The sequence below is a fragment of the Athalia rosae genome, chromosome 1, assembly GCF_917208135.1.
Source record: "Athalia rosae chromosome 1, iyAthRosa1.1, whole genome shotgun sequence".
Taxonomy (NCBI): domain Eukaryota; kingdom Metazoa; phylum Arthropoda; class Insecta; order Hymenoptera; family Athaliidae; genus Athalia; species Athalia rosae.
The window spans coordinates 27789012-27814227 of record NC_064026.1 but is presented as its reverse complement, the minus strand read 5'-3'; the positions used below and the strand labels follow the sequence as shown (position 1 = coordinate 27814227).

General features: G+C 36.9%; 7 protein-coding genes across 7 annotated transcripts in view; 3 read left to right on the top strand and 4 right to left on the bottom strand.

Moving 5' to 3' along the window:
• The first annotated feature begins 10 nt into the window (after positions 1–10).
• On the top strand, positions 11–3050 carry LOC105692239 (phosphatidylglycerophosphatase and protein-tyrosine phosphatase 1). The gene is made up of 5 exons (XM_012411313.3): positions 11–150; positions 1735–1877; positions 2132–2212; positions 2376–2621; positions 2724–3050. Exons 1-5 carry the CDS (start codon positions 135–137, stop codon positions 2853–2855), a joined length of 618 nt encoding a protein of 205 aa, XP_012266736.2. The 5' UTR covers positions 11–134; the 3' UTR covers positions 2856–3050.
• LOC105692235 (mitochondrial GTPase 1) lies at positions 135–1318 on the top strand. The gene has a single exon (XM_012411308.3). The coding sequence runs from the start codon at positions 135–137 to the stop codon at positions 1113–1115; it is 981 nt and encodes a 326-aa protein (XP_012266731.2). The 3' UTR covers positions 1116–1318.
• A 5-nt stretch (positions 3051–3055) lies between the features above and the next one.
• Positions 3056–7417, bottom strand: LOC105692221 (alanine--tRNA ligase, mitochondrial). The gene is made up of 12 exons (XM_012411284.3): positions 6985–7417; positions 6734–6907; positions 6281–6621; positions 5939–6220; positions 5723–5867; positions 5458–5630; positions 5031–5374; positions 4676–4961; positions 4208–4603; positions 3757–4113; positions 3467–3662; positions 3056–3379 (listed from the first exon to the last, which is right to left on the bottom strand). Exons 1-12 carry the CDS (start codon positions 7288–7290, stop codon positions 3152–3154), a joined length of 3228 nt encoding a protein of 1075 aa, XP_012266707.2. The 5' UTR covers positions 7291–7417; the 3' UTR covers positions 3056–3151.
• A 515-nt stretch (positions 7418–7932) lies between these two features.
• On the bottom strand, positions 7933–10874 carry LOC105692355 (testis-specific serine/threonine-protein kinase 2). The gene is made up of 4 exons (XM_012411520.3): positions 10527–10874; positions 10090–10451; positions 9172–10011; positions 7933–8135 (listed from the first exon to the last, which is right to left on the bottom strand). The coding sequence occupies exons 2-4, from the start codon at positions 10171–10173 to the stop codon at positions 7950–7952; spliced, it is 1110 nt and encodes a 369-aa protein (XP_012266943.2). The 5' UTR covers positions 10174–10451; positions 10527–10874; the 3' UTR covers positions 7933–7949.
• A 145-nt stretch (positions 10875–11019) lies between these two features.
• Positions 11020–12231, bottom strand: LOC105692368 (40S ribosomal protein S25). Its single transcript, XM_012411532.3, has 3 exons — positions 12167–12231; positions 11536–11628; positions 11020–11342 (listed from the first exon to the last, which is right to left on the bottom strand). The coding sequence occupies exons 1-3, from the start codon at positions 12167–12169 to the stop codon at positions 11079–11081; spliced, it is 360 nt and encodes a 119-aa protein (XP_012266955.2). The 5' UTR covers positions 12170–12231; the 3' UTR covers positions 11020–11078.
• A 151-nt stretch (positions 12232–12382) lies between these two features.
• Positions 12383–15869, top strand: LOC105692347 (zinc transporter 7). Its single transcript, XM_012411497.3, has 2 exons — positions 12383–12637; positions 13040–15869. The coding sequence occupies exon 2, from the start codon at positions 13085–13087 to the stop codon at positions 14144–14146; it is 1062 nt and encodes a 353-aa protein (XP_012266920.1). The 5' UTR covers positions 12383–12637; positions 13040–13084; the 3' UTR covers positions 14147–15869.
• A 2723-nt stretch (positions 15870–18592) lies between these two features.
• Positions 18593–25216, bottom strand: part of LOC105692314 — an 89285-nt gene continuing 82661 nt past the window's right edge. The window contains exons 8-10 of the mRNA XM_012411434.3: positions 24778–25090; positions 19726–19935; positions 18593–19642 (exon numbers count right to left, since the gene is read on the bottom strand). Of these exons, the coding sequence (XP_012266857.2) occupies positions 19004–19642; positions 19726–19935; positions 24778–25090 (1162 nt within the window). The 3' untranslated portion in view covers positions 18593–19003. The remainder of the gene's footprint in view (positions 19643–19725; positions 19936–24777; positions 25091–25216) is intronic.

Sequence of the window (25216 nt, the reverse complement as noted above, 5' to 3'; positions counted from 1 at the left end):
CTAATTACAGGTAGCTTATGATTGAAAGTTTTGAAGCATCGAGTAGGTAAACTGGCTGCACAAACGGTTCCTATCAGCAATACACTCTTGAGCACAAATAAAAAGAGGTAGAAAAGGATTGGCAGTTGGTCGTCATGGCTAACATAGGAGGTAAAGTAGCTGAAAAGTTTCGTGATGTATTCCGTGTCCCACACAAAGAGAAACTGCAGTGGTTCCCTGGGCATATGAACAGAGGCTTAAAGCAAATGCAGAAACATTTGAAGAATGTAGATTGTGTGATAGAGGTGCATGATGCGAGAATTCCGATTTCTGGAAGAAATCCCAACTTCAGACATACCGTAACTGGAATCAAGCCTCACATATTTGTTCTTAATAAAATAGACCTTGCTGATAACAGGTGCACTGAAATGACAAAAAAGTCCCTCCAGCAGGAGGGATTTTCTCATGTTCTTTTTACCAATTTCAAGAATCAACAGTGTCAGGGAATGAAGGGAATATTACCACTTGCCATAGATTTAATCAATAATACAAATCGCTACAATAGATCAAATCAGGAAGACTTTGCAATAATGGTTATTGGTGTACCGAACGTTGGGAAGTCTTCATTAATCAATAGGCTAAGAAATAAGCACCTTGGTAAAGCAAATGCAACTGCAGTTGGTGCAGTGGCTGGTATAACTCGATCAGTACTGACAAGAATAAAGATTAAGGAAACACCTCCGGTATATTTGTTAGATACTCCTGGAGTTTTGACTCCGAATGTACCAAACGTGGAAATTGGATTAAAACTAGCATTGGTAAGCTGTTTGCAAGATCATTTGGTTGGCCCAGATGTTATTGCAGATTACTTGTTATACTGGTTGAACAAAAATCGCAGATTTGAATATGTTGATAAATTGGGATTGTCAGATCCTTGTGATGATATACTTGAGGTTCTTACATTGAGTGCAGTAAAGTTACAGAAAACTAAGAAAATTAGGCAGCACGATAATCAAATAGTTATTTGCCCAGACATTCAGGCTGCAGCTCAGAATTTTTTGAAGATATTTAGGTCTGGTGAACTTGGGCCTGTTTGTTTAGATGCAGATATTCTGCAAAATCGTACTAATTCCTGAGTAATAATGTAGGGTATATCTGTTACAAGCTTATTATAAAACTAGATACAAGACCAGAAGTGATGTCATTTAGTATAACATAAACTAGAAGATCACGGGATAAAATTATTGTGTACCGCACTTCATTTGTAACATTTACTAGTTCTATATAATTTTTTTTTTAATTTGTAAAAAGTGTAAATAAATACTAAAATTGATGACGACGACTATTCAACTACCTTTTTTTCGATCCAGCACCGATTCTAAGCTAACAGTATCGTGAGCATCAGCATTATTTTGGTTTGATGCAAAATTGTTACACAAAATTATGTTCACAAATTGATTGTCATTATTCAATTGGAAGGAAATTCAGCCACCTAAATTTGTTTCTAATAAATATCCCCTTCCATTAACATTGAGTGAGGAAAGAGCATTCCTCCTACCATGTGTTCTCACATCCGACTTTTCTACTTTCTCTTCATAACGGTTCGTCGTTTTCTTTCGATTCTGAGCACGTTAGTTTGTCAGTTGCATAAGTCGGCTCGGACGATTCATGAAATTACATTTATTTACCTGGATACAATAATTTCTGTGTCAGCGATATATTGATTATAATAATTGTAATATTTATATTTTATAGTCACAATGCTCGCGCGAGTGTCGTTCTATCCAACCTTGGTTTATAACGTGGTAATGGAAAAAATTTCGTCCAGACGATGGTACGACCGGATAGATGAAACCGTGATTTTGGGAGCTTTGCCATTCCGAACAATGACAAAACAGGTGATATGTCCTGATAAATGTTATAATTATCGTAATATTCTCGCGGCTTCTATCCCTGTGTATTTTAAACAAATGGCGCGTATTGCGTATTTGAAAATTAATTCTTTCCAGACATAACAGAACGATTTTATAAATTCATTTTCGTTATAGGAATTACAAGAATTGTATTTCCTATCAATGCAAATATCCATAATTTGTTATATTACTTTAATTTTACTCCTAAAACTTCGCAAGCTCTAAAATTAATTTTTCAGCTCGTGCATGATGAGAATGTAAAGGGAGTTGTTTCAATGAACGAGGATTACGAACTGTGGCTATTTTCTAACGACAAAGAGGTATACTATTTACAAATACCGCAATAATATTCTCCATAACATAATTTTCGGTATAACAACCACAAATTCCTCTCCACCCAATAGGAAATCCTATTAATTGTACTTAAAAACCTCTTGAACATTTGAACATACATATCCGACCAATTTCACTAAATTATTCTAGGAATGGCAAAAGCACAATGTGGAATTTCTCCAACTTTCAACAACAGATATATTTGAATCACCTTGCCAAGAAAAATTAAGGAGTGGTGTCAACTTCATCAATAAATTTCGAATGCCCTTGACTAAAACTTCTGTAGCGATGCAGGCTGACAACTCTTCTACTTCAAATCCTTCAGCCACTGTATATGTGCATTGTAAAGCAGGAAGGACACGAAGTGCTACACTAGTTGGATGCTATTTAATGATGGTAGAATTCTTCACTTTGAAATACCTCTGATCGTACCATCATTCTATCAGAAGGTATGAGATCATAGACTCAAATGGTAATGTGCCATATTTGATGTTCCAGAAAAATGGGTGGACTCCGGAAGAAGCTGTCTCCTTTATGAGAAACAAACGCGAACACATATTGCTACACAGGATTCAATGGGATGCTTTAAGGACATTTTATGAAACTAACGTTAACAGGCCTGAATCTTGACAATGATTACGTATATGCTAAAATGCTTTCAATTAGCTATTGTTGTTGATTCTGTTAATGTGCTACTCGAAAGTTTCATAGAAATAGAAAAATCCGTTGTTATATCAGTGATTCAAGGACTTTTCTATCATCTGGTAATTCCACATCTTTGGATATGGTACGATGAAATATATCCAAAAAATGAGTGAACAGATACCTGATGTCTTGAAAATAATTTATTATTCATAACTTTGAGTTTTTACACCGTGATACCTGCACTAGATCTATCTTTCCAATCGACTCCAATATGAAATATATTATTTGGTGTGATGCTTCGATTGTTTAACATGCAATGCGGCAAATTTCGTCGCTTCCGTAATGGCTTGTTCTATTAAAGCCTTTAGTTTAACGTTAGGTATTCTTTGGGGGCTCATAAGCTGTACAAGTAATGGGTCTTGATCTTTTGGGTAAGTCGCATTTCCCTCGAAAATTGGTAAAATGGTTTGCATCCACGACTGGGCATTGAATGTGCTGGATGCCAATTCCTATTTAGAATAATTAATTTACTTGATCTGTATTTCATAACGTCAAATAAGTTCAGAACTTGTAAATAGTCGAATGTTAACATATACCTTTGGCACACAGCATCTTGCTTTCACCGTACCTCTATTATGTGCAATTACCAATACTGGAGTCTGTGTACAATACCTTGTGACTTTTTGCAGTGGTATAGTTTCTAGTGATACGTCAACTGGCTGTAGACAGTGAACCACAAATGGTAAAGTACACGATTTTACGATGTTTCTCATTTCTGTTTCCAAAGATTCTCTGAAATAATATTGATTTCATATAATATTGACTCAACATTGAATTTCAAATGATAACTTGTTTTCAATGTGACGATTTATAAATTATTATTTACTTTGTCAAAGTGCGTTCCTGAGATTTTGTCGTTTTTGTCAATGTTTGTAATCTTGCAAGGCACTCATGTTTAATAGAGTACGGAAGTAGAATTCGGTCAGTATTATCCATTAGTTGACGTTTTATTCCCTGTACTCTGGTATCAAGGATATTAAACTGACCCTGCTCAAACTTCAAGTCAATTTCAAGCTGTATTATTTTCTGTCGTAAGTTTTCTCCTGCCTGTCTTGTGAGCCGAGCCAGAGGCCCGGCAACTGCTTTTATAGAACGGCAACCTGTCCCTTCTGACTTCAATTTCACAATACAAAGGTGCTCTAACACTCCCGTGCTTCGTACATGTGTTCCACAGCATGCTTCACTATAAATAACAAGACGAAAGATATTTAATGAGAAAGAGCAGAGAAAAGTATCAAACATTTGAACTATGGGTATGAATAAATTGGTAGGCTTACATTGAACATAAGTCTGGGCCATTCATTGTAACAATTCTGATGCCTGTATCTGGATACACTTCTCCAGGCACGAGGGTGACATTCTCTTCCATGGCTAAGCCCAATGCATCAACTTCTTTTGTATCAACACTTAAGTTTGTGTCTATCGTTTTATTGATCAGTTCCTCAATAGTATCAATTTGATTGAGAGATAGCGTTTCTCCAAACACGCTAAACTGTAGATTCAGTCCATCTTTTGCAACTGTACTACTACGTTGGCTTGTGACTGGTAATATTTTTTTCAGAGCGGCATTAAGTAGATGAGTCGCTGTATGATGCCGCATCATGCCCATACGCACTTGTGCATCTATTTTGGCTACACATTCATCCCCAACATGTAATTCAGCTTCTGGTTCCCTTTGCAAAATAAAACCCCGTAATGTCATATGAATATTCCAAAACTGATTGGCCCAATACGAAGAAACTTACGTTCCATTTTGGATAATGAATTTTCCGATATGAATGACATAATTGCAGATTTTTTTCACTTCTTTGACATTGAAAATTAAATTTTTCATCTGTATCTGCCCTACATCGGAGCCCTGGCCTCCCGCAGGTGCATAAAAGGGGGTTTTATCCAATATAATCCCGACTGTAGCATTCGCATCAATGATTGAATCTACCTCAACGATATTACCACTGTGCATGATGGTTGCTTCAACTACTGTTTGACAGTCATCAAGCATTTGGGGTTGATTTTCAGATATTAACCTTCCTATGGGTAACAAGATGTTTACGTTTCTACTACTTTATGATATAATTAATATTTAAAGCACCTGCTTACCATCTATGATCATTCCTAATATTTTACAAATCACCGGAGGGAAGTGATATACTTTATCAGTTACAGTGTATTTATACTTGGGGGTATCATCAGTCTTCGGTATTCTATTTTTTTCTAGTAGCTGTAAAGATTCTTGGGATATAATCACTTCATTTGTCTGGCTGAAGTTGAGCTTCGACCTCTGCCTGGCATTCTCTAGTTCCTTGTTAAATTCAATTTTGTCAAAACATAAAGATTCTATTTTTGCTAGTTCAGATATTGTGTCTGGATCCAAGCCATAAGTGTCGTACATTTTGAATGCTATATCCGCTGGAAGAACTGGTGGTAGTTTTCCACTCATTGTGCTAAGAATAAAAGAACACATGCAGATTACATGAAATTCCTTACTGCAATAAAGTATGAATCTTAGAATCGTTAATCAGCTCACAGGTTCGGTATAATAGCTTGTAAATCCTTGTAAGCAGCAGTGAGACCTGGAGCACTGATATTACTTATACTAGCGAGCACAGGTCTTGTGTTGACTATTTTGTTCCATTCAGCTCCCACTGTGGCTCTCAATGACTTTAACAATTCTTCTTCGTATGTTATTATTTTTTGGACCTGGTTATAGTCGTATGGTCCTTTGTTAAAATTTAGTTCACATATGAATGTAAATTTTTCAGAGCGGCTAGTATGTCTCCTAGTCAAATTACCTGTTTCAAGTTCTTTCCTAGTTCCGGATAAACGTCTGTGAGACTATCTGCTACGTGGAAAGATAACTCATTTAGCAATCCATTCTGCCTGAATACTTTCTCACCAACATCCAATGCTTTTCTCAGTACTTTCCGCAGTTTGTGACTGGAAGTAAACACTTAAAAATTTTCGATATAGCTGATAAATTCACTGCAAAAAATGCAGACAAAACATACTTGTGATCTGGTAGCATTCCATCAGCTATTGCAATTGTAACCATTCTTGCATGGTCAGCCAAAATTCTATAGCTAGTATCAATTTCATTTTTATCAGCAGCCATAAATCTGCCCTGATATACCGGTGCATTGGTTTTTCTCATTATCGCATCAAACAAGGGCTGAAAGAGATCCGTGTCATAGTTAGACCTTTTTCCCTGCAATACCGCAACGAGTCTTTCAAAACCCATTCCAGTATCGATATGTTTTTTTGGTAGGGGCACAATTGGACCATCTGGAAGCCTAATTTGATAATTACTTACTAACTATTTCCTATATCCTGTCTATTTTTTAAACAATCACCTTTGATACTCTATGAAAACAATATTCCAGAGTTCAGTGAGATCTGAATAACCCATATTGACACGTGAGGCTTGATTTCCAGTTTGTGTGGTATGATCTATGTGTATTTCTGTGCAAGGTCCACAGGGACCAGTACTTCCCATTTCCCAAAAATTATCTTGTGATCCAAATGGCAAAATTCGATGGTGAGGGACACCTAAGTGCAACCAAATATCTTTGCACTCCAAGTCTGGTTTCAAACCCATTTTTTCATCCCCAGCAAAGTATGTCACATATAGACGATTTTCATTTATCCCATAAGGACCCGTCAAAAGCTTCCAAGCAAACTCGCATGCCTCTTGCTGAAATATACAAATTGATTCTATACCAAAGTTTACATATGATCTACTTGTTTCGTTATCACAATCATGCTTCCACAGAGCTTGGATTTCATTTTCATGTGATAAAAATTACTTTGAAATAATCTCCAAAGGACCAGTTGCCCAGCATTTCGAAAAAAGTATGGTGATAAGTATCCTGCCCGACTGCATCCAGATCATTATGTTTTCCACCAATCCTAATACACTTCTGGGAATTTGCTACCCTTGGTGCTGGAGGATTATGGAGCCCCAAAAATATTCCTTTGAACTGAAACTCAGCAAATTATGGGTGGGTTCTTTCGCAGCTTTTTAAGTGGGATTTCAAGTCGAAGATATTAAGTTCACCTGATTCATTCCTGCATTTACAAATGCAACGGTTGGATCGCATAGCGGTAGTACAGGACTGGATTTTACATACTTGTGATTCAGGTCATTTATAAAATAATCTATGAACTCTTTACGAATCACCTTGGAACTTTTAACGTTCTGTAAATTTTTGCTGTAGTATCTAGCTATCATGGTTTTATTCATTTTTTCTACCTTATTTATAAGTATGAGGGTTATACTGTAAACCGACCACCAAGGACCCAACCTTACCAATGACCGGCCTGTGAGACTTTTGACATTTCTTGATTCTAAGCATGCGCGCATGATTTAGGCGCGATATTATTTTAAAGTGCCGGGACGTAGATTTATTCAGAGATATTTGTTTGTTCGACTCATTATTACGAAGAATTCTTAATGAAATGAACTCTCTTCGGAATTGCGTGATGAGTTAACGTCCTGGAAGTTGACGAATAACCAAATGGGCTAATACCGATTTTCTCAAAAATCCAGGCTTTTGCCAACGCTGTACTTGCAAATTTTCAAAGTCCAAGACAATAGAATTTTCCAAAGTAGGATGTACATTTGCCAAATGTTGAATGATGGAAAGTTATGTAAAGATTAAGACATTTAATTATGATTATTATTTTGTTATGTTTGTGGTTGCTGAACTTCAGAATTATTTCTGTACAATTTAATTTTGTACATGTGTTACCCGTATACGCCGGCTCACGAGGTAGCATAAAAAATTAATTAACTAACATAACGGATCTATCAACAGCAATTGGCGTCACGTCGTTTCAGTATCGCACATGCAATTAATGCCTCTGTATCTAATTATGTAATGTATAATAAACGTTATAAAATCAGTATAATGCGTATAAATACATTCATAGATAAATAAATCGATGGATTGCAGGTATTGGCTGGATTCTAAAAATAGATAAATTGGTCTAAAAAAAGGAAGGTCTAAAAATTTGGCTTCTTTATTCCACTGCGATGGAAGGCTGCCCCGATGAATCTTTTCTCGCAGTATCTACTGATTTCCCACCAACGTTTTGACTCGGATTTTCCGTGCTTTTGAATCCCGAAATCCCAGTTCTTCCTGCAGGTGCAGGACCTCCGGTCGCGGCCAATCCTGACCCACCCATGTTCATACCACCTCCGCTCACCTAAAGAGTAAAATTTGCGATTTGAAAAATGAAATCGTAGTTTGTCGATTTTGCTTTCAGGCATATTAAATATTTGAAACACGAGGAAGATTGTTTAAGAAGAGAAAACACGTCAATGTAATTTTTGAAAGAAGTCTGCAGTTTATTTATCCAAATACCTAATAGGCTTCCTCGTACTTATTTTGAATCTTCATTTCGATAGATGAATATTTTTGAATCGACGCAAATTGTACAGCGATCCTTTGACCCTAAATAAAACCGAAGACCGATGACTCGACTCCCCGCAATCTGAATGGTCACAAGACTCCGAATACTTAAACTGGACGACAGAATTTTTCCGATCGTCAGTGGGGAAATCTCGATCTAATGCTACTGGTTTTCTAGAACAAATTTTACGGACCTCCGTCTCCTCAGGGCAATAACTATCGTCCAAAGATTTATTTGGTTTATCAAAATGATTAACTGCAGAGAAATCCAAGTCCAGAATAACGCCCGCATCTTTTCGTATCGAGTCAATCAAAGGTTGGAGCTTTTGGGAAACTGGAAGGCTACAGAAGACAAGTTCGCTTATCAAGGCTGACATGAATGCTGATTCCGAATCAATATTATCCGAGTATTTCAACGATGCTGTAATATTATCTGAACATCGATCTACAGGGACGATTTTCGAGGGGCTACTACAACAGCGACGAATAGGGAGCGGAGGATTAAATGACCGGGCGAATTCTTCGGTGTACTTAATCAATTTCAACTCTTTACTTTGAAGATTAGGAGATAATATGCGAGTGTTTGGAACTTGTTTGAGTACTACTAACGACTTCCCTCGACTTTCTCTCTTCCTTAAAGACGATGTTTTTTTTTTCAAATCATCCCCGAAATTGAAAAATCTAAACCTTGAAATGAACCCAACGATCTTTCCCCAATAATTGAAGAAATTCTTGACTACAGATTGACGGGTTCCGGAATCCGGATGGAAAGTCCTTTTTTCACATGAAAGATGGAATTCTTTTTTCGTTATTGATTTTATTTTATTCACCTGTTGGTGTATAGGTGGTGCGGAGTGAACCAATCTGCCGACGAGAGATCCGGTCTTGTCTTTTCTTGCTCTGACCCATTCATGGCCAAGAACTCTTTCGAGGGTGAGTCTTTTAGTTATATCCGGTTCCAGAATATGCCTCACGATGCTCTTAGCAAGCGTTGATAGCGATTCTCTGACTCGCGATCGGAATACCAAGTTTCTAGACGTCTGATCCTTGAGGAGTTTTCTCAAATTCGCATCATCAAATGGCATCGCGGCGTTCAGCATAATATAAAGAATTACTCCGAGAGACCAGACGTCCGCCAATTTAGGGTTGTAAGGAACTCCAGAAACCACTTCTGGCGCAGCATAAGCGGCAGATCCGCAATAAGTCTGACTAAGGACTCTCCGGCCTTCACTATCAGCACAGAATCTTGCGAAACCAAAGTCTGCAAGTTTCACATTGAATCTCCTCGACAGCAATATGTTTTCGCACTTCAAATCTCTGTGGGCGATGTTTTTTTCGTGAAGATAATGGAGACCAGAAGCCATTTGCCTGAACCAGAGTTTTGATTGTTGTTCCGGAACGACGCCATTCCCTTTAATAAAATCTAGAAGGTCGCCGTTGTCTGCATAACGCATGAAGATGAAGACTCGGGGTCCGCGTTGGAGGATGCTGTGCACCTGAATTATGTGGGGGTTTTCGATTTTCGTCAATATCTCCAGCTCTCGAGGAAAAAATTTGTCTAGAAAATCTCGGGGCGCCTTCTCTTTGTCGAAAATTTTACACGCCAAACGCATCTTCTTAGGACTCGTACCGTCCACATAGTCGGATAAATGGACGGTCGCGTACGACCCCTGAGATGACATTGAATGAAAAATCAGAACTCGAGGCGATTTAAGAGGAATAGAAGAAATAAAGAATAGTCCATTAACCTGTCCGATTTTTTTTCCTATTAGATAGCCTCGCTGTTCAAGCGCATTCACCTCCGAATTTCGGGGGCTGAGTCGCGTGGCCATGCCAAAGGCTCTTCATTGGAGGTGCCCGGATAACTCTTTTGAGGAAGTGACGATCCTTAGAAAACCTTTCTGATTTTCTTATTGAAATTAATATTTTTTGAGTCTGTTTTTATTTTTTGAATAGAAGATTTTGTTCTCTAGGTCACAGCTATAGACTGACAGGTGAAATTACATATATCATCGGTATGGACCCGCGAAATGGAGGAAGGCCTTGTCTGTCATTTGATATTTTGAGGTACAGGAGTCACTGAAATTTTGGCATCAAGTCCAACTTGTACCTAGACAAAAATTGGGCGGAGAAATGAATCCTCGTTTCATTTAATTGCAGCCATTATTTTAATCAAGCAACGAACAATTGACCGATGCTCACGGCCACCCCCATCCGCGGTTTTTCAAATTACAAATTCCAGCTGTAAGATATCCAGAGGATTTTGGAATATAATTGGGGGCTCACGGCGAGCTAGTCCCCGTGATCTACGGATCACACAAGTACACTTAACACAACGCGAATTTTGACCTGACAAAGATGGAATATTGTATAACTACGGTTTTGCGATTAGATGATTTACTAGTTAATTTATCACGCCAGAAATATCGCTCACCGTTGCCCGTGTCAACCTTTCAAACACTATTCACATTTTATACGACTTCAATTGTCATTCAATGTCAATTTTAAAACCTGATAAGTTGCCCCCTCTTCTACCATCACAAAATTAGATTCAAAATTAATGGCAAGGTTGACTGTCCTTGAATCAGTAACTGATTACATTCGTCAAATAAAATTGCGTCCAGTAGGTTCATAAGTAGCAAAAAATTGAAGCACCAAAGTAGAGAGATCCCAAGATATGAGGTTTTTACTGTTTATTATTAAACCAAATTATACATGGTAAAAGCTTTACAGCATTTTATGCTGCTGGGTCGTCTCCCTTGGTGGTGCGGGTATAGATGAGCTGTGCATGATGCTGAACAACCTGTTTGATCAGTCCCTTCTGTTGTAGCTCGATAAGCGCTCTCCTTGCAAGAGATCCACGGATCTTCAATCTTTCACTAACAATTGAAGGGGTAATCAATTTGTACTGTGGTACTTCCTTCAATAGTTTTTCATATGTTCCCTTGTCAAAAAGTACTTGATTGTTCAACTTGTCACGAACTTTTCCTTTGGACCACTTCTGCAGGACAAAATTTAAGACAATATTAGCAGCTGCATGAGAATTTATCGCAAATATATGTTTTGCTTGATCTAGGTCTCATCAGTCTCATTAAATCAGAATTTTCGCCTTCATAAAAGCATCAGGCAAGGGGTTTAATCGTCATTTGAGATATTCCAAAATCATAGCTAGTTTTACATGTAACAGTTCGAACCTTCTTTTTAGCTTTGCCTCCGGATCCTCCTTCTTTCTTTTTCTGGGTCTTCTGGGGTTGCTTAGAAGACCCCTTCGTGTCCTTCTTAGGCGGCTGAAACATTTGAAATAATCATTAACAGGTGTTTACAAACTTGCTCAGAACTTGGAACCTATTATCGTTTATTATCAGACTCATTAAATCAGTTTTGACTACCACGGTGTTTGTCTAGCTGTTTAGGGCTCATCATCAAAAATATACAGCATATGAAACGTAACCCAAGTATGATTGAGGTTAGGATGTTGTATTCGAGCTACTGTCAAAAGGGGAAATCGTTGGTAAAACTTCGAGCTGCTTCTCAGCAAAATTAAAACTGAATTATGGAAATGTAACACGAGTTGATAAGACAACGTTATTTTGGAGCTAAGGACTGTACACAGTTTTATCAAAGCTGAAATTTGTTGTGTACGCCATGTGGCCACAAAAGTTAAAAGAATAATCATCGATATTTGTTTCTGGAATCACCGTTGGGGATCCGCACTTGTGATGAAAGAAGATTGGCAAAATAAGGCTGTATAAAGGTGGAAATTTGCTGTATGTATACGGAAAGATTAATATAAATTGAGGAGCAAAATTGCACACTATCACTTACCATGATGGCTGACGACTCGGAAAGAAAAGGGAAGCGCGAAGGCAGCCATACTGAACAGAGGTGACCGCTACGACCTCTGCGTTGTCACAACTTCCTCGACAATTAATCGTGAATTCAATTTGATGGAAATTGTAAATGATAAGGAAAACGTGTTTTCATTGAATTGAGATTTAGTTTACTTATTAATAATGATGTTTAGTTATTTTTTGATTAGGAAAGGTTCGGTTTTTTTCTGACTTTCATTCATCTTATGATTAGTATGACCGAGGGGCTGAGTTGTCAGCTTGACAGGAGTGGCTTAAGCGTGTTCAACTTCAATATGGCGCTTTCCCATGGTTTTCCGCAGCCGGGAAAAGCGGCTCTTTGATATTACTAGAATCATGTGTTTAGATTATAAAAGTTGAAAAGGAAAAGGAAAAACCTCTGTCCTTCAAACTGACTGATATCATCATTTGGTTGTAAAAGACACCGGTAAGTTGTGCCGAAAAGTCAGCCTCCCTTAACCTTATGTTTACGTGGACGTGTCACTCACTGATTGAACGTTCTGGATAATTGTTGAAACATAATGTGGCAAATAATTAATTTTTGTTATAAGGAAAAGGTACCTACTATTCACTCATTTAAGTTTTTCTTCTTCTACGATTTAATTCAAAAAAGTCAGGTTTTACTACACTGACAATCATCATCTGAAACTTCCATAAGGCAGAATATTTTATTTGAAATTTTGTTGCTTTTCAATTTATTGAAATATGTACCTATATTCCTCAATATAATCGTTGTAATATTGAAGCCACAACCCATCCATAATTATTTCTAAGAGTGGATATTCTAGTGTATGATATTAGCTCATGTTTTGTTTCTCCGTTATTTCAGAGCGATTAAATCGGCCGGTCATTTGATTACCTACACAAATTCATCATGCTTCCACTATCGCACAAGGATTCCCGAGGCTTGGGAAGCAGAATAAAGGAGAAGGTCCTTGGCTGGAAACGTCTGATATTCTCTGACAAGAACTCTCGAAATTTATTCCTGTTCTTGATCTTGAACCTCTCATTTGCTTTTGTTGAATTAACCTATGGCATTTGGACCAATAGCTTGGGTTTAATATCGGATAGTTTTCACATGTTCTTCGACTGTACAGGGTTGCTAGCTGGTCTAGCTGCCTCAGTCATAACAAAATGGCGAGCTAATGAGAGGTTCTCATATGGATACGTGAGGGCTGAAGTTCTTGCCGGCTTTGTCAATGGGTTATTCCTACTCTTCATTGCATTTTTCATCATGTCTGAAGCCGTTGAACGCGCCATCGAGCCCCCTGAAGTGAAGCATGAACGACTTTTTGTTGTCTCTGTACTAGGACTTCTGGTAAACCTTGTCGGAATCTATGCGTTTCAACATGGACATGGTCACAGCCATGGAGGTGGAGGACATGGGCATGGGCATTCTCATTCCCACGGAGAGAATCACAGTCATTCCCACAACCATGGCCACAGTCACGAGCACCATGACATTGAAATAGATGGAAATTTGAGTGGTGGAAATTCACAGATTATGAAAGGAGTATTTCTTCACATTTTGGCAGACACGCTCGGCTCTGTAGGTGTCATTATATCAGCAGTATTGATGCAGATGTTCGGTTGGATGATAGCAGATCCGATTTGCTCCATGTTTATCGCAGTTTTGATAGCACTCAGCGTTCTGTCATTGATATCAGAATCTGTGACAATTCTAATGCAGAGACAGCCAGCAGCACTGGATCATGTGTTGCCACAGTGTTATAACAAAGTAACTCAATTAGCTGGAGTTTATAGCGTGCAGGAACCGCACTTCTGGACTTTGTGCTCCGATATTTACGTTGGGTGCTTAAAATTGGAAGTTGCTAGAACTGTGGATCCTAAATACGTCGTAGCTCATACCCAGCTGATATTCCAGGCTGCTGGAGTCAGGCAGCTCACTATTCAACTGGATTATGCACCTATGTGATCTATGTTAGGAAATGCCAATGTTATAAATAATTCAAATTCAAACCAGATATATGATAACGCTCTTTCCGTGTGTGGAGCTTGTCATAAAAAAGCGAGAAGCATTGCTATCGCACAGAATTTATTTGCCCTATTCACATTTTGCGGATGGTCAGCCTTTAATCGACAGAGTTATAAACTTGGATTTCAGGTAGTCTGAAGATATCACAAACCGAATGTGAATTATCCTTCTTCAAAAACGTATAGTGCATAACAGAAATATCAACAATTTTTACAGAATTAGTTCTCAATAACCATTAAGCTCGGGATTTACACTTGAAAAAAATCAACTAGTCGATGATATAATGATACTTCTCGATTGTTCACAAGTAGGATATAATTCCGCGGACGTTACACAATAAAATTTGGAGAAGTGATTTATCCATGTAAATAATGATACTCTGTCACTATGGGGGGGCTTGAGATTCGCAAGCAGAATAGTCTCGTTAAATATTTTTACTTTTTTAAGAATATATGTATATAAATATTATACATTATAAAATGGAACATGGTTGTATTGAACGTTTTTTTTGGCTACTTCGTCCGTGGTGCTAAGTTTAATATTGCGACGAGTATGGCCTAAAGTATAAATAAATTTCAGTTCATTCTATCATCATATTATTTCATAAAACTTAGCACGCGTAAAAGACGAATAATATTCTATTACCAAATCTAGTAATATCAGTAGACTAAGTGGACTGGATGTGAATAGACCATCGTTGATTAAATCTTGCGATTATTGCCTAATTATAAAATAACCAGGCCAGTCGAAATGAAAATAAAAAAATTGGAAATAGGAAAAAGTAAAGACTCTAATGCGTATTCACGGATAGCGATCATTTTGTCTTTATTGTGTATTCAATGCTTAGGATCAAAGTTTAGAGTAATTCATAATTAATTTGAATAATCATTCGTTCAAAAAAGAAGAATCCCCGTATAATTTCGTCACATAAAATGAAAATAGTAAAGTCAAATAAATATCACCAGTGAAACATTCACTATAATAATATCGAAACTATGCGTTAATCTACTTAAAGAAAAAAAATATTAGGTCATCATTAGAAGAAGTCAACTAACATTCCATTATGGAGGCAAATCAATTGCGACAGCCTAGTAAAATGTGCTGGTTTTTGCCTTTGTAGCTGCAGAATCATTGAGCGTACGTGTTTATCAAATAAATAATTGATTTCCGTGCGCTGAAAACTTTAGAATACATATTTTAATGATATACACATAATATAATATATTTATTTAAACCTACCCTCATATAGATTCTCATATGTTAAATTATTGTCAATACCTATTGTTTAAAAGCAATCGACAAAAAAACAAAGTAACTGAACAAAAAAAATAAATAAATAAAAAGGATGTAATAGACCCTCAGTGTTTCAACAATCTTTTTCAAAATCTAGGAGTGCTATTACATACCCATGAACTTGACACGAATGACGGACAAATTGATAATTATTCAGGATCGTGCATTTATACCGATATACCGACGATGTTACATTTTGTGCAAATTTATTTAGATATAAGTATTTTATTATTATCATATCATCATTATTTTTATTATTTTTATTATTACCAATGTCGTAGTAAATGATTCTGATATGTACTTATAGGTATATGATGTGTGGATGGAAATTTTGTAAATATTAATAATCTAATAAAAGTGCTCAAAACAATTGTGAAAAGAGAATTATTTTCTGATATGTTAGTATGAGGTTGATCATCATTGTTTGTTGAAAACTATATTGCTGTTCGATTTCACATGGTACCAGCGAAACCGAACAGCAACAGGCAAGAGGAAGGATGGGCTTCCGTTAGTAGAGGAAGATTATAACATCTCCGAGTTTTGGTTCGCTAAGCGGAAATCTGCCATCGGGGAATCCTCGTCCATCTGTTTACTTGAGATTTCCCACGAGACACGTTTAAACTTTTTAGTAACGCAATTTTGCGAAACCTTTGAACTTTATCAAACTATACCGAAAAGCTATGTGTCTGTGTTTGGTTTTTGTTCATTTTTTAAGATTTCGTTGCGTAAAAAGGAGAAAATATAGATAAAACACAAGAAAAACTTATCATCACATTACGAGAGCGGGGTTGAAACTGAGGCAAATTTTGAACGCCTTCTCAAACACGTATTACATTTATTTTTTGAGGATATGTGTATACATATATAAATACATAAATATTTTTATATCGTAAAATCGCTGTGGTTTCTTTTCTTTTTTTTCCTTTTGAGCTGCTGGTAACGCGACGAAAAAATACCAATTTGTAAGTTGGGTCACTGTATACAGGGGTTTCGCCATTGATTTGTTCATTTTTGATTCTGTCTTTTTTATTATCTCTCTTTAAAATCGTATTTGGATCTAGCTATAAGCCAAAGCTTACGATTCATATTATGCTGTAGCTAATTATTGTACATATCAATATTACGAATCGGATGAATTTTTCAAACGTTATACAAGCCCTAGCTAAATTTCCGCTGAAATAAAAAAACAAATCAAATGAAAAACATAATATTATAGTATATCTATGCTTATTTATGTCATTTTATAATTCTATTTACATAGGAAACTATACACACACATATATATATTTATAAAAATTAGAGAATAAAAAACACAATTTTTAAAAAAATATAACAAACCGAACGTGCGAATCTCGATTTTCCAACGCTCGTCACAGAACGCTTTTTCTCATTTTTTTGTCTTTTTAAATCGATAAAGATAAATAATCGTTCGTATACTTGACAATCAAGTGAACACCATAATTTTTCCTTAAGTATTTTGTTTCTCATATTTTTCTTCTTTTTGAGTCGTGGAAAATTTATCGCGGTTCTAAATACTCGCAGTTATCGATAACGCATCTAATAATGTTATAACCTTATACAGTCCTACAAGTATAACTTATAATTCACCATAATATTTCTTTATAATCAACATAGTCTGGTCGTATTCATTTATGCATCTTTGACCATTACTAAATGGCAGGTATCGATCGATACGAATGTGACGAAGTTCCAGTTATTTAATTCATAACTTTTTTTTGTATCGACAGAATTTTTCATTGCTATCCATTTTTCAAATCATTTCATAACATTAGATAGTCAATTCAATCCACTCTACTTTTCTTCTATTATAATAATATTATTAGTGGGTGTAGTTACATTATATAGTTTGGCAGTCAATTTTCCAAATTATACTCATTGTCAGTTGTGGTATAATCGTTATTATTATTTTCGATAATTATGTATGTATATAGTTATGATATTATAAGGACGAGTTTATATACTTTATACAATAGCCTTAAATACTTCATATTATATAATTTATTATCATCTTCGTCATCATAGTCATTATGATTATAAATACCGTTATCATCGTTCGATCATAATTATAATAATAATTATTTTTATTTTTATTATTATTACTATTATTGTTATTATTATATTTCATAAAATTTTCTAAACCCCCAACAATTTCACCGGTAAAGTTTATAAGATCGTTAAACCTATTATTACAATCAATATAATTACATATCTAGCATTCTCATAAACACCCATAAATTTATTTATATATAATACTTCATACTATACAGAGCTTGGCAGAAATTTGATTAGGTAATTTGTTCTCGATGACTCGTCACGATGTTACAAACATTTTTCACATATCTGTCTTCATTTTAACTACTGTTGAGAATAATATTTTCTTTCTACGCTTGATTTTTCAAGGAAAAATTTATTTCATGTCATTTTTTGAACGGATCTATTGTCACGACCTATATTAGTTGATATAAATGTATGGATACATGTTATTTATAAGATTTCATGTTTTATAAATAAGCCCCCGGTCCAGAATCTCGATAAGCTGTTATCGGTAATCCTTAGAATTTGTTGAGCAGCAATTTATGAGAATAATAATAATAATAATAGCAATAGTCATTATATCAATAATAATATCAATTATATTAATAATAATAATGATAATAATAACAATAATGATAATAATAATAGCCGGAGAACTACGATAAAATATAAAGCCTCTATTCGGTATACAGTTCATATCATCAGAGTGATAATTATAGTACTAATAATAACAATAACAACAAGAACAACCATAATAATATTAAGAATATTATCGATCGTTTCTCTTTTTGGTCTGTATAAAAAAAAATATATATATTTATACATATATATATATCTCAAAGAAGTAACTAATTTCACATAATTTTCTTTTTCATTTCGCGTTCTAATTTATAATATTCTTCAAATTTTCTTCGAACACGCATTTTCTTCGAATCGATCGGTCGTTGATAAAAATTTCTAAAAAAGCTTTTTTCTTTGATTTTTTTTTGATATTTCCGCAAACCTGAATTATCATGTGTGTAGTTCATGTTACTTATATGTACTTATTCTGAAAGTTCTTTTTTTCTTCTTTCTTTTTTTGGCGTTAAGCGAGCCAACGACAACGGGGTCAAAAAAGCTACATCGATATATTTATATATGCATACTTTACGCGATCACCTCTCATGCTGCGCAACTTTTCTGACGTATTAAAGATTTATATGTGTATATACTTATGTATTTAGCATCGGGCATTGACCTTACCTTTCGACGTGTATCACTTTTCAATATACATTTTTGCTCCCGATTTCAGATTCCTGAAAATCTGCACGCGTCACGACTTGCAGCGAGAAATCATAGTGCTTTCGCTTTCGGCGTAGCCTATTATCGCATTCGTCTTGTTTCATTTTTGTGTGTTCTTGTTTTCATATAGAAGATTAATTATTCCAAGACATTTCTGGATAGATGTGCTCACTTTTTCTTATGTTTACCGTTTTTTTGTACCTTTGATATTCGCAATCTGCAATGTGCACCTCCTGTATAAATTACATCAGCCCTTCCGCCGTCTTCGACGGCAGCTACGAGAGCTTTAACGGACTTAACATTAATATCCTTTGCGCTGATTTCTAACGAACTTCCGGAAAAACGATCTCTTATACATTTTCCAACTAGAGTAGCTTGAGTTTCAGTTAATTCAATACCGTCCAGACACAACCATGCGAGGCATTGAAGATTGCTGAGTATTGTGTGTAAGAAGCTGTGTTCTATTTGAACTTTTTTAACACTATCCGTTACAATGAGTCCATTCATTTTTAGAAAACTCAAGTTACATAGTCTAAGGTACTTCGATATGTGACGCATCGTTCGATCGCAATCTTCGAGCGTTACCCGCCAGAAATTTATCCTCAGTGATTGCAAGTTTCGGAAATTCGTTGACAAGCAGTTGAAAAAACTTGTCAAAGTTTTATCGTCGATGAATAATAGCGAACCACTGCTGCCGCCGATTGTTGATTTATCTAACGACAAATCCAACTCACTTAATGCGGTGAAACCGGCCAAAAAAGGAAGCAAAAGCGGACCCCGAAGCGCCAATCTGTCGTTCACAGTCACCTGAAAATAAATTCGGGCAAAACGTTGAACGGATCATTCAATTTTCTGGTTTAGAATTGTTTTAATGAAGTTTCCGAACTCACTTGAAAACCAGCTAGTCGGAGAAAAACTATCGCAGGACAAGCAGGGGGTGCGGCGGCTCGTAAAAGTTCTGCACCAGCGTCATCGCGCCGTCCCAATCTTGACAAAGGACCTTCGTGGACCGCAAGATGAAGACGGGCGTTGCATAAACTTAGTTCTCTTACACTAGTACATCTCAGAAGTTCCGAAAATACCGACAGACTATCGGATTCCTGTGGAAATTATGAAAATATTTAGAATATTCCGTAAAGAATTCATTCGTGTTTTCGCCTGCAGTTCATTTAAATATTTATTCTCATCACCGAACGTTTTTAGTCACTTTACGCTACGTTTTTGTTCTTGTTGTTAGCGAAACGCTCGTTAAGCTCCGTTCTCCTCTTTCTCTATTTTTGAAACCCTACACTGCAAACTCCACGCTTATAATATACCCGCTCCAAAATCCCTTCCCCCCCCGCTTCGGAGTACTTTGTCGTTGAGGGAGAATTTGCCATCGGTTCAATACACCCTCGTGATTGTCACCTCAGATTTAAGGTCGTCGAGTTACGCCGTAGTGGCCCGGCCGTTTTGCAAACAACCACCAAGCCGCAATATCCCCACATCGATATCAAACGAGTTCACTTGCGGTTTTCGAACTGCTCATTCTTCCAAGGAAATTCGTTATCATAATCGCTCACCTTTAAAAACACACATTTTTCAAACAGCGGTAGCAGAGTATACCTATCCGCTTATACCTATATAATTATATTATACCGTGCAGCTGTATGATAATACGGATTTCAGTGAATAAGGATATTGTTTCTCCGATGTGATACCCGGCAGGTGAGAAGATGAAAAAAACCACCATAAATAAAAAAAGTCCCCTCTTCGAAAATTTTGGGGTATGGGGTAAAGGTTATCTAAAATTCCAGAAAGATGAACCAACGCTAATGTCCTGCTCATTACCTTCGTTGTGCAAAAGTGATCCCGCATCGATTTTAAACGCGTCGTTAACCCGAAGCTGCGGACGTTCTAAGCTTGTTTGTGTAAATTTCGTTGTAGAATATCATCCCCCGTCTCTTACCGCATGCTATTCAAAATATATAATACTACCTCATTGTCAAACCAATGAAAGCTAACGGTTATGGGATATTTCTCAGGATGCTATCTCCCAAAGGCTGCTACTACAGTGATTATATATCTTTCTTCGTTATAAGAGAAAAAAAAAATAAATTGCGATATATGAATCACAAATCTACATGTATCCGATAATTCAATGCAAAACTTAACATATCATGCTTGAAAGTATACACCTTAGTAAGTATATGCTTTCGTGAGAATGTAGTGAATGAAAAAAGAGATTCGTACGACGATATAATAAAGGGGGTGCGGGTCTCTTGCAGGTGCAGATTTTTCTATAAGCTCGCCTAGGATTTTGGTTTTAAATTTTCGGTTCTCATTGTCGGCTCTCTACTTCGTCCTTATTTCGCAAGACGCTGGAATATGGGTGTCTAGCCAGGATGAGCTTGAGCTGCTAGTGCTGCATGTAAGGAATATGTCGCCTTGTTCTTTTTTCCGAGCTATATAAATACTAGATATACATATGTACAATGTACATACATAAATACATATACGTAAGGTCATAAGGTTCGCAGGCAATCTCGTTCCTGATCCTATCCAGCCAGCTAGCTAGTTTTCTTGAAAACTAAACAATATGTACGGTCGCGAGATACCTGTGTTGGTGCAGCGAAACTGGTCGCTGGATTACTTTACCTACTTCTTCAGTCTGTTTTTTTTTAAGTTTTTACTTTTCTGCAATATTCATTTCTTTTAGTTTTCTTTTTCCTCATTGGATTTTTTCATCCTCGGCAACGTTCTCTACGTTTATTGAGAGTTTTGTCAATTTTTGAGTCGGTACATCTAGTGGTTCCTATGGCAACGGTTGTCATGGATATGGTTGTCATGGGAACTTTTGCCATGGCAACCATGCGTCGTCCTTAGGATAAACGGGTCCTACGACGCCTCGAAGATAGGGAGGGGAGTTTCGAACGTTCGTCGATTCGCTGAATTTTTATTATTTGTCAAAGTCAAAGTCCGTCAGCCCAGAAGCTTTCACAAAGCAGCTTCCAAATGCTCACGGTAAAAATCTACTACCACATATCCAGAGCTTATAATACTACCACATTCAATGAGCTCTTGTTTATTTTGAGAAGCAGAAAATAAAGTTCTATTATTCGGAGGAAAAGCGCCCGTTATAGTCCATACTTGGTCAAATAACAATGGACCACACTTATTGTCCACGTCTCATATCTACTGGTACGAATTATTATGAAGGAAATGTGAGAGAATGAAAAACAAATTGAGAAAAACATCTACGTTTCCCACTTATTCCTATTTGATTACAACCCGCGTATGTAATAAGAGATTTTCCAGTGGTATGTACATAAAGATGTGCGAAAAACGGATGAAACAACTGCGGTAAATTGGTCGACGAAATTCTTTAGCGTTGCGGCGATTTTCATTCTTCATAAAACAACATTTTCAAAGACAATTTGATATACATATAATCAGCGTTTTCCGCGTTCTTTGGAGATTTTCCTTCTCCTTTATGCGAAGAAGATTATAATAGTTGAAAACTTGGAAGATAATACTCGGCCCCATCCTAGCCCTCTCTGCAGTAATTAACTTTTATCGGTAAGTAATTAGTGATTTATACTCGACGAAGTCGTTAAATAAACGGTTAATCGCACGCCTGTTATACGCCATGTTGACTTTCAAGAAACACAACCAATGCCGCTCGCTCCATCCCACCAATCGATTTAATCACATCTTACACACCCGAATAAAACGTACATTATTAATAAGCGGGGGCTGGTGATTTATTTTTAAGTAGGTACAAAAAAGAACAAAGAAAAAATTCCAGCAAACTCCTTGACATTTGAACTTATCGAAGGCTGAGAAGTATAGAAAAGCCAACTCACACTTTTTTTGGGTTTCAAAAGGGTACTTCTCAAAATTTAATGAAATAAGATGAAAAAAAAAAGAAAATGAAAGAATGTGAAATAAATTTTCTCATTATACACCATTTCTCCAGCTTTTCTGATCTTAGTGATATTTCCAGTGACTGCGCAGGATGATTATAATATTACTACCATATACTATCTAATATTCTATCCTTCGCTCTTCCTCGGGATTAGCGGAGGGATCATATGTGAAGCTTTGTTTCTAATCGTTGTAGGTTTTGTCATGAATCTCTTCATTTGTTTCCTAGGTTACTCGAACTCCGGGCTGAATTGAACAGAGAATGAAAAAGGGAGAACGTCGTGGGAGCCTGCGATATAATTTCACACAATTTCACGGGATTTAATATTATGTACGCGTTTCTATGTACGCTAAGCAGCAGCTGTACATGCATAATACAATTCCTTGGGTATTTTCAAGGCGCGTGTGTTTCCGCGAGATAGCCGTGCGCAGTATTGTAGGGTAGTTACGTATAGGTATAAATAGGTAGGTACAAACGTTGCGTTTACCGAAATCTAATATATGTATTACATATCTATGTATATGATAAGTACATATAGCGATTCGCCGCCCGCACCGAGGCGCGCTAAGTAACGCGTATTCTCATGCAAATTTGGAAATGGCCCCAACATTCAACCCCGTGCGCTACCACCAGCGGAATAGCAGCAACGACGAGGAAGGTATGTACCTATAGCAACGGAAAATTTATAGTACGCAATATTACGAAAAGGATACGCTGCTATAACCCGGTAAAATTTATTTAAACTCCTCGCGCGCTTGCAGCTGACTTGTTTAACGATTTGAATATTTATTTGATTATTTATTACCCCTGCATATCCGAAACCCCGTGCGTTCAACGTGATCATGCGGCCATCCTGTAAGGCGCGACAGAGAAAGAATGAAAAAGGAAGAAACACAAAAACACGAAAAGAAAAATTAAAACGATAAATTTGATACCAATATTATTATCGTAATAATAATTCAAGCCCACAAAGTGAGGGACAGAGAGAAAACGAGGAAAGGCGAAGGAATATGTGTACTCTTCTTTTTTTTTCCCTTCCAAATATGAATATATGAAATTTAACCGTTTGGTTCTCCCTAATAATTCCGAGCGGTTATAAATTTCCTGCACAAAACTCGCGAAATCTTAATATTTTATCAAGTGGAGGGAGTTGCTCGTACATATATACCTGTACATATGCACTATGTACCGGGAGTTTTGATATAATAGAATATCCCCGTAGGCAGCTATTATTTCGCGAAGTTTGTCTTCCCTGTCGGGGAGACGAGGATGGATTAAGGTGCAGATGGGTGAATGGTTGGTTACACTTAGCAGTAGTAGTGGTAATTAGCGAGAGACGAGAAACAATTACTTCCTATACAAGTACCTATATATACATACATAGATGATCGATAATTAATTACACGGGGTACATGATATTGTACACCGTCACAGATTACCAAACACATCCTAATACTCTTCCACCATAGATATGTCCGATACATCTGTGCTACTGCCATTGCATTATCACGCTGATTTGAATCCTTTTGCAACGAGAATTCACTTATAATTATGATTTACAGCAATAATGACGATCACAACAATCCTCGCTGACGATGCAAAGGCACGCAGGTCGCTATTTCAATCTCAAAGTTGAAGCTAATGGCGATAACCGGACTGCTCGAGAAGTATGCAGAACTGTGTTTTGAGACATTTCGGATCTAATCAGACTCGATCGCATCTAATCTAAGATCATAAAATTGGAGGTCGGTGAGGTCAGGTCTATCCGGACTTATTTCGATCTGGACAGATGTGATCAGATCTAAACGTATCCGACATTGGGTTTCTCGGAGTAGATCCGACATTGACAACGTTTTTGAAAGTGGTGCGAAATTTAGATCTGTTCGGATATGTTTTGATCCAGATGGATCTAGTCGGATCTAAACTGATCGGACATTACATCGAAGTAAGTCGGGTATTCAAGCGAATGTGTGGGGGAAGTTTGAACCGAGGGAAATGAAGGTAGTGGTGGAAAGTAAAGAAGAAAAAAGCTCACCTCTATCCTGAAGGTCCATCCCTCGAGGCTGAGCAATTTGAGTGTTGAATTCCTGGCTAACGCGTGGCAAAGAAGTCTCGAAGGATGATCGTCGAGAGCGAGTCTTGGACTGGCGAGATCTAAAAGTTGAAGACACGGTGCTTCGGTAACGGCTAAAACTAGAGGCATCATATCAGCTGGTCTGGAGGCACCCGCAGCTCTTAAAGCGTCCAAGTGTCTCGCGCTTCTTATAGTTTCGGCCAGACATCCGGCGTCTAAACTTCCGAGAAGACACTTTGACACGTTCAATGATCGCAGCTTGCAAGTTGGCTCCCTAAAACAGGAAACTAGCGTTATCTCACACGGATATATAGGGGAAGAATATGATGGGGTATATCGATTCTCATATCGGTCCAATAGAAATTGCAACAACGTTCTTACACATCATCGAATCTTCCGA

Excerpts from the sequence above, each read along its gene's own strand:
- LOC105692239 (XM_012411313.3), top strand. Across the intron at positions 1,878-2,131 it reads TCCGAACAATGACAAAACAG|CTCGTGCATGATGAGAATGT; the intron begins GTGATATGTCCT and ends TTAATTTTTCAG. Across the intron at positions 2,213-2,375 it reads TATTTTCTAACGACAAAGAG|GAATGGCAAAAGCACAATGT; the intron begins GTATACTATTTA and ends AAATTATTCTAG.
- LOC105692368 (XM_012411532.3), bottom strand. Across the intron at positions 11,343-11,535 it reads GAGGCAAAGCTAAAAAGAAG|AAGTGGTCCAAAGGAAAAGT; the intron begins GTTCGAACTGTT and ends TTTGTCCTGCAG.
- LOC105692235 (XM_012411308.3), top strand. The coding sequence starts at position 135 with ATGGCTAACATAGGAGGTAAAGTAGCTGAAAAGTTTCGTGATGTATTC.
- LOC105692221 (XM_012411284.3), bottom strand. The coding sequence starts at position 7,290 with ATGCGCGCATGCTTAGAATCAAGAAATGTCAAAAGTCTCACAGGCCGG. Across the intron at positions 5,868-5,938 it reads GGAATGCTACCAGATCACAA|TCACAAACTGCGGAAAGTAC; the intron begins GTATGTTTTGTC and ends GTTTACTTCCAG. Across the intron at positions 3,663-3,756 it reads CAGGAACGCACTTTGACAAA|AGAATCTTTGGAAACAGAAA; the intron begins GTAAATAATAAT and ends ATATTATTTCAG.
- LOC105692355 (XM_012411520.3), bottom strand. The coding sequence starts at position 10,173 with ATGGCCACGCGACTCAGCCCCCGAAATTCGGAGGTGAATGCGCTTGAA. Across the intron at positions 10,012-10,089 it reads TAGGAAAAAAAATCGGACAG|GGGTCGTACGCGACCGTCCA; the intron begins GTTAATGGACTA and ends ATGTCATCTCAG. Across the intron at positions 8,136-9,171 it reads CACCACCTATACACCAACAG|GTGAGCGGAGGTGGTATGAA; the intron begins GTGAATAAAATA and ends TTTACTCTTTAG.
- LOC105692347 (XM_012411497.3), top strand. The coding sequence starts at position 13,085 with ATGCTTCCACTATCGCACAAGGATTCCCGAGGCTTGGGAAGCAGAATA.